This window comes from Ailuropoda melanoleuca, chromosome 12 (genome assembly GCF_002007445.2).
Source record: "Ailuropoda melanoleuca isolate Jingjing chromosome 12, ASM200744v2, whole genome shotgun sequence".
Taxonomy (NCBI): Eukaryota; Metazoa; Chordata; class Mammalia; order Carnivora; family Ursidae; genus Ailuropoda; species Ailuropoda melanoleuca.
In genome coordinates, this window is record NC_048229.1 from 74,550,850 (window position 1) to 74,563,987 (window position 13,138).

General features: G+C 37.1%; 2 protein-coding genes across 7 annotated transcripts in view; both read right to left on the reverse strand.

The window, feature by feature from the left end:
• The window catches only part of CDYL2 (chromodomain Y like 2), a 324,144-nt gene that overhangs the window by 310,062 nt on the left and 944 nt on the right, over window positions 1-13,138 (reverse strand). The gene's annotated exons all lie outside the window — the stretch shown is intronic.
• The window catches only part of CMC2 (C-X9-C motif containing 2), a 21,477-nt gene that overhangs the window by 7,601 nt on the left and 738 nt on the right, over window positions 1-13,138 (reverse strand). For 2 of the 6 annotated variants that reach the window (XM_019798034.2, XM_034639416.1), the window contains exons 2-5: window positions 10,580-10,621; window positions 8,020-8,057; window positions 6,263-6,375; window positions 1,984-2,055 (exon numbers count right to left, since the gene is read on the reverse strand). In XM_019798034.2, the coding sequence (XP_019653593.1) occupies window positions 1,984-2,055; window positions 6,263-6,343 (153 nt within the window). In that variant the 5' untranslated portion in view covers window positions 6,344-6,375; window positions 8,020-8,057; window positions 10,580-10,621. The remainder of the gene's footprint in view (window positions 1-1,983; window positions 2,056-6,262; window positions 6,376-8,019; window positions 8,058-10,579; window positions 10,622-13,138) is intronic. The other 4 variants (XM_034639415.1, XM_011223043.3, XM_034639417.1 and 1 more) reach the window with 3 other exon arrangements.

Here is a 13,138-nt window from a genome sequence, read left to right on the forward strand (position 1 = left end):
TGTGGTCCATATATACAATGGAATATTACTCAGCCATCAAAAAGAACGATTTCACAACATTTGCAGCAACATGGACGGGACTGGAGGAGATAATGCTGAGCGAAATAAGTCAAACAGAGAAAGACAATTATCATATGGTTTCACTCATTTATGGAACATAAGAAGTAGGAAGATCGGTAGGAGAAGAAAGGGAAGAAGGAAGGGGGGGTAAACAGAAGGGGGAATGAACCATGAGAGACTATAGACTCTGGGAAACAAACTGAGGGCTTCAGAGGGGAGGGGGGTGGGGGATTGGGATAGGCCAGTGATGGATATTAAGGAGGGTACGTATTGCATGGTGCACTGGGTGTTACACACAAGTAATGAAGCATGGAACATTACATCAAAAACTAGGGATGTACTGCATGGTGACTAACATAATAAAAAATTGTTATTAAAAAAAAAAAAGAAAGAACAAAAGCAGCGACACAGCAGCAAAAAGAGGCTAATAAGGGAACTGGCCAGACCCTTTTTCGTAGTTGAAAGCATCAAGGAACGAAGTACTCAAACGGCACGTGAAGGAGATAGTTAGAGGAGCGCATGAGAGGCAGGAAACGGTCAACTAGAAAGCATTAAAGGCAGAGAGGAAATAAATGAGCTCAGGTTCAGAGGACTGAAGGAGGAAAGAACAGACAAAAACATCTATAAACCAGGTAATGAAGCGACACAAAAACCACAAAGAGGACTTAGAAAATAAGTCAAGGAGAAAATCCAGAATTTATATGAAAATAAACTCAAAGTAAGAAAAATATTTACGACATTCTACCAAACAGTCACTGACAGCTCCTGAGCTGTTCACCTGGAAGAAAATTTCGTATAAAGATCACCAAACTAATGGCAAAAATTACTGAACTGTAAAAAAAAAAAAATCTAAACTTAGGGAAAAAACTATCTGACACAAGTGAAAGAATGTGAGAAATAAACAGTTGTACTGAATAAAGTAATGTGGGCTTCATTTTCCCACCATCTTATTAAAACAAGAACAAAGCCCTAGGTTCAGTTTTCATATAAACTGGCTTTATATGTAAATATGAAGAAAAACTCTTGAAAAATCAATTTAAAACACTTCTGTATGTACACGTTTGTGCAAAGAAAATTATCACCCTGAACTCAGAAGTCCAGAAAGTTCTAAAACAATAAAGACAATGGAAAGGGATTCTGGGAAGGAGGGGAAAAAAAAGCTTCAGATTGAAAAATACAAAAACTGAAGATAGATAGATGCTGGACAGCTTCAATTGTTGTAACTAAGACCTTTCAATACAAGGCTAATTTGAAAAAAAATTCAAAAATATAGAAAAGGAAAGAAAACTGGAAGGCAGGTTTTTAGTAGTTATGTATTTTTAAAGCTTTGGGACATAAAACAACTGATGTATGAAACAGAAATGGAGTTAAATTTCTTTTCAAAGATTTCAAAAGCACTCTGCTATATGCCCAAGTCCAAGTCATGGCCTAAAACCGGGTTCAGGAAATAAAGTCTTTCCGGCCAAGTCAGACTAGATCCGTGTGGCTCATACATGCCATGGTTATGAAGAAATTCACAATTTCAAACCGGTGAGGAGCCCAAGTCTAGCTCCCGCCATGTTCTATAAAGAAGCGGAGGCCCAGAAAGTGTTAGTTACCTGCTATAGCTAATAGCTGACTGACCAAAGTCTTCCTACTAAACAAATTCAGTTTCCTAGCCCTTACAATTCATCCAGAGGAGTTACAATGATTTTAAAAAGGAAGTTGTTTTCATTTATGTGCATGCCAAACAAAAAACAAAAAAACCAGCAATGTACTTTCATTTCTCCTCTTGGTTTTAGGGGAGGACATACATATAAAGTGTCAATTCTCTCTGTTATACTAAAATTTGGAATAAAAATTAGTAATGGAGGTATTCTAAATATTAATCAGAAATTTCTATTCTACTCTTCAACCACTTTCATCCCCTAACACTTTTCTTACCTCATTCTTCAAGCATTTTCTCATCTCCCGATCGAGATCATTGCAATGACCAAAAAATTTCAGAATGCTGTGCTAAAAGGAAGAAGAGTGGTAAAATATTTCATCCCATAATATGCTAAGGTCTCTGGCACATAGAATTTAAATACTTATTCCTACAGAAATGGGTTTAATGTGTCACCACCTTGTTAATAAGCAAACAGTTAAATCACAGGTATAAAATATACAAACAAACAGACTTACCCTGGCCTTCCTAAAAGGAGGACTAAATGCTGTATAGGTAGAAATGAAAACTAAAAAGAGTTTTCCTTCATAAAAGGGAAGCCTATTAACCTGCCCAAACCTCACAATGACAGAGTGTAAACAATTCTGTTTTCTAATACCCTTTTCTTTAAGGGCATGTGAAAATCACAGCACAACCATCTATCACAGGGAGCAATGATGTCAAAGTGTGGTGTGGCCATATTAACATGACCAGTGAGTTCCTCATTAGCAAACATTCTGTCCCATTGAAGAATTATCTGATAAATGCTGGGGGCCAACACTAATTTTCTCATTTTCCTCCATCCAAAATGTCATCAAAATACATCAGAAACAATGACACTATTATTAAATGGCCTACATGAGCCACATAAGTAAGCCACTAACCCACAATGTAAGAAAACCTATACCTAAAGTTCAAAGTCTCTTTCTTTGCAAAGCAAAAATAAAAATCTCCTAGTGGTTTCAAGGCCTATGATGATTATCATGGCAAAAAGTACGAATGCTCTAATCAGATTAAGATGAAGACTGAAGTCAAGAACATGAATTTTAGTCGGGCTATAATTAGTGTGTTTGCATATCACGACTCTTAAGGAATGGGTAGGACAGCATGGTGATGTCCTATAATGACATGCCATAAGTGCTGAACTTGTAATAATAAGCACCTTTTCCTTTTCTTTCTAATTAAGGCTTTCATGGAAACCAGACAACACGTAATTAATTAGCTGTGCCTCACGCTAATCCTTTCTTTCCCTGCTTCACCGCCACTGTAAATATCCTTTCCTGGTCCACAGTGAATAAATGGGTCATTTTTTCTGGCAAGCATTTAAGGTAAACTAAGATCTCCTAGTGGTTACCTAAGGACATTTTCAGAATAAGTATTTCCTGTGTATTTTTCCTAAACTATATCCTTGACAACAAATGAACAGGAACCATGCATTTTCACATACCTTCCGGTGAAGCAGAACTAACAGAAAGGATTAGACTTTCAGAACGTAAGGCAGTATTTCATGGTTTGGTTTACATTGACTCATATCATCCCATAAACATACATCTTGTTTTTAAATCCAAGACAGAAGCCCTTTTTTTTTTTTTTTTTAGCTTTCCCAACATTTAAAACCAAAGAAGAATTATACTCTTGTGACATTACATAAAAAATAAACCCAAAGTGCTCCATTGAAATTGGTTAACGAAATGCCCGGGTTCTACAACTCTCTTGAATACACATGGCATAAGCCTCTAGTGTGCGATGTCTGTTTCTAGAGAACCAAACCGACTGAGCAATTGATTGAATAAATGAATCAATCGAGATCTCGAAGACAATGTCCTAAGCATTAGGGATACAGCAGTGAGAAAGGTGGACCTGGGCCCTACTCTCAGTACATGGTCAAAGGGAAGAGCCAGCTCACAAAGTGATTGCTATAAAGCAGTAATTTTCCAAGTATAGTCCAGAGACGCCCACGAGTTCCCAAGATCTTTCCAGAGCATGTACACAATAAAAACTATTTTTCTGATAATCAAAGATCTTATTTGTTTTGTTCATTTTCATTCTCTCACAAGGCTACCATGGAATTTTCCAGAGGCTGCACAAAGGGCAGTATCACCAAAGACCGAACATGAAGGCAGATAGGAGGATCTGACTATATTCTGTTAAGCCAGGCATTAAAGAGAACTGCAAAAATGCAGAAGCAATGTCATTCATTTCACTCTTTTGTCTCGGAAAATAAGATCTTTTTTTATAAAAATTACTACATTAACATATATTGGATGTATTACTGTATTTTTATATAAATTAATATTTTTTAATTTCTCAGTTTCAATTTCTAATTAAGTAAACATTGGTAGCTGTAGCCCACACACACAAAAGTTATCCGGGGTCCTCAATAATTTTTAAGAGCGTAAAGGAGTCATGAGACCAAAAGTAGGAACTGTATTACATGTGGGGTTACAGGAGAACAGAGCGACTACACCAAGAGAATGTAGGCCAGGAAAGGAGAAAAGGAAGAGGAAATAACAAATGACGCTGAATAAAACCTGGAGGATGGTGAAACCTGGTCTAGCACACAGGAAGTGGAGATAGTGGGGAGAGCTCTAAGACAAGCAAGGAAAAAGCAAGCACAAAGGCTTAGAAGAGGGAAGCGTGTTCCTGCACAGTTCCATACAGGAGCACACAGAAGTGAGCAGAAGGGTAGTGAGGCCCAAGGGGTAAGTAGGGGCCAGGTTCATGAAGGCCCTGAAACAACACAAAGCAAGAAATTTAGATTTGATAACTTGCAGGCAAAGGGAGCCATTAGAGGGGAACAATGATTCAACTTACGTTTGAATGATCACTCCAGTGCAACTGAGCAGGGACAGAGGACAAAACGGTCAGGGGACCAGGGTGGCCCCACTAAGATAACACTGGAATTAACTGGGGTTAAGAATAGACACATAAATCAGTGGAACAGACTAAAGAGCCCAGAAATAGACCCAGTCACATATGGTCAATTGATTTTTGACAAAGACAGCAAGATAATTCAGGAGGGAAAGGATGGTCTCTGCAACAAATGGTGCCGGAACAACAGTATCCAAAGAGAAAGAAACACTGGCGCATGCCTCACACCGTACACAAAAATTAACTTGAAATGAATCACAGCCCTGGATGTAAAAGCTAAAACTCAACAACTTCCACAAGAAAAAAACAGAAGAAAATCTTTGTGTGACCAGAAAACACACAAAGATACTCAGAAGGCAAAAACAAAAAAAAACAAAAAAACCAACCTCCCACAAACAGTAAGAGGAAAAAAAACTGGTTATTAGACCTCATCATTCTTAGAAACTGCTCTTTGAAACACCCTTAAGAAAGTGAAAAATGATGCCACAGACTAGAGAACATATTCACAATACACTCACCAGACAAAGGACTTGTATGTCGAAAGAAAAAAACCAGAATTCTTAAAATTAAATAATAAAACAAACAACCCAGTTTTAAAACATGGGCTAAAGAAAAAAATAATAAAGAGATAAAATTTAAATTTTTTTAAGAAATAAAATAAAATATGGGCAAAAGACTATGTGACTGGCCGATAAGCACATGAAAAGATGCTCAAAAACCAGCCATCAGGAAAATAAATCTAAAACCAAATAAGACACTACTGCACACCCATAAAATGATTAATGTTAAAAAGACAGTATCAATTCTTAATCTAGATGTATGCTGAAAAGAGTCTGCCTAAAGTATACTGTCAAACGACAACATTCTTTGAACCAACAAAAATATCTAACTACACAAGTCACAGGAATTATTTATAGCTTACCATTAGTCTTTAAATTTTACTCATTTAAATGACACTTGCTATTATTATAATTTGATATATCTCAGTTTATGAATATCATGAGGAAAATAACACATCATGCAAAATTAAAAACAGAAATGCTCCTTATAACCATCTCACATATCAAGTATATGAAAAAAGCTAAATATTTGACGTCTGTAAAAATATCAGCTTAATTTAATGACTTCCAAAAATGGTCTTCCTTTCTATTTTGGTTTAAAGCATGGAATTTTACTTTCATTCCACTAACAAGTAAGCAAACCTGTCAAATTAGGCCAATCGTAATTTAAATTTAGCTAATATCTATTATAAAAAATGTTTCAATCTCCTTTAAACACAGAATGGTAGACATCAAGGAAAATCTTAGAAAAATCTTAAAATAATTCCATTACGATCAGAAGAGTCAGAATTTAACATAACTGTTCTGGTGCCCTGTAATTTAAAAAAGTAAAGTATCTTATTGTAAGAATGTGGATTCTAACTATTACATATCATTTCAGAAGTTCCCTAATGAACTACCGTGCTTGATTTTTACTAATCAGGAAAGGAGATGGTGTCTGAAACATCACAAGCATCAGTCACTAATCTTGAGTAAGCTAAGACCCACTATATTATCATTCCTTTTCGTTAGTGGACGTAACATTTTACATCAGTGTGTTGTACCTAAGTTTCATTTTTGCTTCATGGTCATTTTTCTGAACTCTTACATTTTTGTGACATTCCTTAAGCAAGTTAATCAAGACGTTGCATTCTTCAGTGTGCAAGTGTGGTGATAAGTCAGGATGCATCTTTAGGAGGTGACGGAGCACAGCAGAGCAACCTGTGGATACAAGAGTGTCTTGAATATGTGTGACTGTATTTGTTAATGCGACCTAAAATTATTTCCGTACAAACGTGCAGTGAGCTTTATCAGAAAAGAATGTTGACCTTAGGCAAATTATTAAACCTGAGGCTCAGCTTCTTTATCCAACAATTTAACAGATTCAGCAAATCATGAGGTGTTTGGAGAACCTGCAGGTTCAGAAAAGATCAGAACTCCTCAAGAGACCCAATCCTGGAAATAAGTGCTCCAGCAGAAACAGCTAGCCTATATTAATAAGCGGATTGCAACTATTTTCCCCACGTTCCTGAAATTGACTACAACTCATTTTGTTCAGATGAAATTCTATAAAATTAGAGAATTGGCTTATTAATCCTTTTAAAATGTATATTCCTCTGAGAGGGTTAACACCTCGTTAGCCAGTCTCATGTTAGCGTCAATTCATATGGACTGCTTTCTTATTCCTAACATCGGGCTGAGAAAATCCAACTAAACAATGAAAAGAAACAAAAAGCAGATGGGGAAAAAAGCTTTTCAATTTAGCAGATATATCCATAAAATGCAATTGTTACAATGAAAGCAAGAGGCTGAAATCTCAGAAATTAAATTTAATTGGTTCTTTCACAAAGTAGAAAATTAGCAGCCAACGTCAAAGGAAAAGCATTATTTAGAAGTGTTTGCCACAGTTATGTAGCACTATGTACCTATTCCTTTTTTTAACCTATTCTTTCTAACTTGGAAAACATTACGAAAAAAAAGAACCAATTAATTGTTTTAATCTTTTACAAGTTTCAAGAAAGAAAATCTAGAAGAAAATAATGACCTTAGGTTGGGCAAAGAGTTCTCAGATAGGTCAAAAGCACAATTCATAAAAGAAAAAATTGGTAAAATCTTATCAAACTTGAAAAACTTTCTCACTTCAAAATACACCATGAAGAAAATGAAAAGACAGAGGGATGAAAAGTACAGCATGGGGAACGCAGTCAATAATATTGTAATATATTTATCGTGGTGAGCATTTCATAATGTATACAATAGAAAAAAGAAAAGAAAAAGACAAGCCATACTTTGGGTGATAATAACATGTCAATGCAGGTTCATCAATTGTAAAAACATACGACTCTGGTGGGAGATGTTGATAGTGGGGAAGGCCGTGCATGCATGGGGCAGGAGGCAAATGGGATCTCTGTACTTTCTGTTCAGTTTTGCTGTGAACCTAAAACTGCTCTAAAAAATAAATATCCTACAAGCTACAGACTAGGAGAAAATATTTGCACATCATACATGAAAAAGGATTTGCTATCTAAAATATATAAACAATGCTTATAAACAATCCAACATTTAAAATGGACCTAAAAAATGGGCAAAAGATTTGAATACTTCATAGAAGATGATACAGGAATGGTTAATTAAGCACATGAAAAAATGCTGAATACCATTAGTCACAGGGAAATGCAAACTAAAACCACGATGAGATGGTAACTACACATCTGCCCCCGACAGCTATAATCAAAAAGTCGGACAATAACAAGCATTAGTTAGGATGCAGAGAAAACAGACCTCATGCATTGCTAGTGGAAACGTAAAATAGTATACACTTAGGAAAACACTTTAGCAGTGTCTTAAGGAGTTAAACAAACTTACCAAAGGACCGGGACCACGGAAACTGCACTCCTAAGAATCTACCCAAAAGAAATGAAAACACATGCACACAAAGACATGTGTGTGAATGTTCACAGCATTATTCATTACAGCCAATACAGGAAACAATCCAAATATCCAATAACCTGGTAATTGGACACACAAAGGTGGTATATCTAGACAACGGAATACTATTTGGCAATGAAAAGGAATGCAGGCACCAACATGGACGAACCTCAAAAACACCAAGCTAAATGAAAAAAGCCAGATTCAAAAGACTATATGATCCCTTTTATGTGCAAAGTCTACAAAAGGCAAAATTGTAGAGAAAAAAAGCTAATGGGTTGCTGGGGCCTGAAAGTGACAGTGAGGATTATTTACCATTGGGCACAAAGGAATATTTTTACATGATAAAAATGTTTTAAAATAAGATTGTGGTAGGGGCGCCTGGGTGGCACGGCAGTTAAGCGTCTGCCTTCGGCTCAGGGCGTGATCCCGGCGTTGTGGGATCGAGCCCCACATCAGGCTCTTCCGCTATGAGCCTGCTTCTTCCTCTCCCACTCCCCCTGCTTGTGTTCCCTCTCTCGCTGGCTGTCTCTATCTCTGTCGCATAAATAAAAAATAAAATCTTTTAAAAAAAAATAGGATTGTGGTAAAAGGTGCACAATTGCAGTTTACTAAAATCACTGAACTCACTTACAGTGAGTGAATTTTATGATCTGTAGATTGTACCTTAATAGAGCTAATACAAAAAAGTTCAAGAAATTCAAACTGCCTATCAACCTTCCACTCACAACAAGTAAAATCCTTAAAAATATGTTAACAAATTAATTCCAGAGAATGACAGTATTCCTACCATTGCAGAACTCAATTTATAAAAACATCAGTAGATCACTGTTCCATTGAGTGACTTCCGTTGAGTACACCCACGCCGCATACCACAGCTGAAGATCACATATCAGGCTGTTGGGGCCAGCTCAGTGTTTGAAATGGAAATTGGAAGTGCAGCCAAGTTCAAGTTTGGTTTGCCTGCCACCCACTACAAAGTCTTTTTAATGATATAATTTTTTTGCCTCAGAAAATCGAGATCTCATAAAGTCTAGCAATTTAAATCATCTAATATTATACCAATGTTATGCATCTACACCTATTAGTAATCTGGTTATCTGATTTCTGCCTCACTTACTTTTCCCTAAGGTGGATGTATACTGGCTTAACCCTCTAGAAAATGTCTTTTTTCCAGTAAAATACATATTTTTTATAAACATAATTGATATAAAATTTTTGCATATTTCTATTAACCAGCCCTCAAATGCATACTTTTACAGTTCGGAAACAAGCTCACGATATACTGAAATGACCTCGTTAGTTGGCAAATTAAATACTTTAGAAGACACTTAGCTGCTGAGATAAATACATGCATGTTGTGTACAAGTGTAAATGCATACATATCACGATGTATATTTTTCCTCCCTCTATTACAAAAGTTTATGCCACTGTAGACCCAGCCAGGGTACCAATAAGATGTCTTCCCTTCTACTTACTTATCCTACATAACTATGTCCAAGAAGAAAATGGTTTCTCATACAGTTTCCTTTTCCTAGTCTTCTTGGTAAAAGGCTAAGCTACTACATAATTTAGAGTTCTAAACACGGACCAAATCCCTTATGTTACAAATTCCCTGCTTTACCAGTCATTCCCCTCTTTCCTCCACCCTATCTTTTTCATGAGATACCCTCTTCTTCTATCCCTCGATCCACCCTGTACCCATACTCCCTTCCAGCACCGGTGTCGTCTGGTTTTGTGTAACCATTGGTGCACACACAGGTGTACTGCCAGACTCTCCGGTGTAATCCACAAAGCACAGCTATAAAACAATGGCATTGTTCTTAGAACATGCTGATGTAAGTGCTAGTATCTTCCAGCAGTCATCTTTAAAAGCCTATTCTAATCAGCATTATTATAATTCAAAGTAACTTATGAACTGAAGAAAACTAAATGTATGTTTCATATTCCTACTTTTAAGATTCCTTCAAAGCCATAAGAATATATGTACATTATTAGTGTAGAAAATAATTTGTTGAACATTTACCACATGCTAGGCACAAGTCTTATAATCCTTCCAATAACTAGAGCAAGTAGGTACCTTCATAAATTCAGTGGAACCATAAGAAATTGCCTTTTTGTAGTTCAAATATGCATTACTGACATTTTCATAGTAAAACTAAGGCCCAGGTCACATAGTAAGTGGCAGAGTTACTGCCCAATGCAATCTCTCACCAGGACAGATAATTCCCATGTTCAAAATAGTAAAGACATGCCTTCCCAGCAGTTTGTGGAAGAAATAAATAAAGAGAGTAAAAACTATTTCTCAAAGAGCCTCTGGTTGGCTACAAGTTCAACACACTAATTCCAGGCCTAGCTTCCAAATAAGTCAATGTAATATTATCCTGTATTATTAGACATAGAGAGCCTGTCTCCCTCAAGAAAGAGGACAGTATTGTGTTTGTCCTGATCAGTCAAATCCAAACAGGAAGCCATTAATGAAACTGGGAATACTTACCAATTTAGGGAAGCTCACATCAGAGAAGATAAACGAAACAACCTGGTTCAGTAAGACAAACAATGGATTTGCAATCAAAAGTTGTGGATTATCTGTCCATAAATTATAACACTTTGGTTACTTAATCTGAGACCTAGGTCTCTTCTTCCGTAAATTGGAATTAGCTCTTGACCTGTATTTCTGGATGGTCATGAAGTTTAAAATAACATATGTGGGAGCACCTGAAATGGTGTGCAGTGAGTGTGACATATGTAGAGTATTATTTGTATATCCGAAATACTCTGTCACATGATGGGAAAGGCTGAACTGAATTTACAGTGGTGTTTCAAAGGCACTTCCCAGGACAGGCCTGGAAACCAAAGGGTGGATGTTAACAAAGGCAGATGTCCATTTCCGGGAGCTGTTCAAAAATGAAACAGGCTGCTAGGTGAAGTTCCTGGTTATCTGTCCTCACATACCCCAAGGAGAATGGCTACATCAATTATGGATGCCACAGTGTACTCTTGCATTGCATTCTTAAGTTTCTTCTCAAATCTAAGTTCACAATTAAGTGATTTTAACCTATTTCCAAAAAAAAAAATCCACAGTCAATGGATAAAAAACTTGTTACCACTAAGAATACACAAAACAACTTCAAAAGGGTAGTGCCAAAATAATTAAGAATGTCAGCAGCACTGCTGAACAAAGGTGAAGGGAACATTCATTTGTGATAAGACTTCATGCATGGGTGTTTGTAGTAAGAAAGAGGAATAAATTCCATTCAGACTGTTATCATTTAAACACAAAACTTCAGTCCCACCTTTATTTTGGCATTTAGAAAACATCAGAAGGGTTAACTTGTCACAGTTACAGCGCTTCTCTCCTCACCTCAACTCCACCCACTGCCTCACTGTGCACACATTTATACCAAAACAACCACTGAAACTCTTAAAAATATTCAGCTGTGACAATCTGATGTTTCGATAACTGGGTGACAGGCCCCTGGAAAACAATTTTAACTTTTACCTGGGGGTAAGCTGGGAGGATAGAAGCAGTATGGTACTCTCACTAAAGACATAAAAATTATAGGCTTATTTTAGTCATTCCTTCATCTTATTCTACCAAGACTGAGGTAAAATCTTCCTAAGGACTATTCCACGATAGACAGATTTCAACCACCAGGTGGCACAATTTTAGAAAATAAACCAAGAGTAACCAATACATTAACTCTAGTGAAGAAAAAGGAGTAAGGATTCAAATAACACTTCAGCAAATCTACAGTCACAAGGAGGAAACCCCTTATTTTAATGCCACTTGGGTTTTCTTTCAAAAGATTCTGCTGTTTGGTGGCTGCACTAGAAAGAAATTTATACTACAGCTTCAATTTCTAACGTCATTTTAAAACAAAAAACAAGCCCAGAAAAGTCTCCTGTGCAAAGTTTGAAGAAGCTGTTCTCTAGGAAGAACTGTAAACTTAATACTTAATGCTTTCTAAAACATATCTTTTTTAAAGTCTACTTTTCAGAAAGCACTGGAATTAGTTAAATTAGTATTTCTGCAACTATTTCAAACTATGCACCATATTCAGCAGAGGTAGCAGACCTAGCAGGGTATACTACCTACCCTACCCTTTTCTTTGCAGTTGCAAAGTGACAGAATCCAAACATATGCTATTGAGTGACTAGTGCTCCCAAATACATACAGACCATGCCCCACTGCTACTGAGAGCAACCCCGAGGGCGCCTAGGGAAAAGGACTTTGGGCTCGTAAGTTCCACCACACAGTTTTTAAGGAATGGGCCAAGTTGTAGCTTTCCCTGAACAAACACCACTCAGTAGATGTTGGGCATTCTACCAAATTACTTGAACTTCAGAGGAAAAAAATCAGTCCATACATCCCAAAGAACACACAGGCTAGTGAGGGAATATTCTTGCAAATGCACATAGTAAATGCCCAATAAATGTTTACCAGATGTTGAATTTAGGATTATTATAGATCTGAGAATTGGTTCACACCTCACCATAGTTTAAAGGGGGGGGGGGAATAAGGCTCACCTGAAATAAATTAAACAAGTGCAGAAGCCCGTATGTATAGGAGAGGAGATACAAGGGGCATCACAACACAAGTTTGCCAGTGCAAACTTCTTTTATGCGCTTAAGATTTTATTTTTTTTAACGATTTTATTTTTAAAGTTTTTTTAATTTATTCGACAGAGATAGAGACAGCCAGTGAGAGAGGGAACACAAGCAGGGGGAGTGGGAGAGAAAGAAGCAGGCTCATAGTGGAGGAGCCTGATGTGGGGCTCGATCCCACAACGCCGGGATCACGCCCTGAGCTGAAGGCAGACGCTCAACCGCTGTGCCACCCAGGCGCCCCAATGCGCTTAAGATTTTAAACGAAGGTTTCCAGAACTCGGATTTACTTAAGACTCTTCATAAAGCACCTAATGTGAACCTACAAGCACGGTAATTTTTAAACCCAGTAAAAGGGATCTGAAAGTCTCCTTTCCTTGAAAAGTGTACTGATGAGGATCTCACTGCATTCCCACTTCGCAAGACTGGTGGCAATTTTCACTGCAGC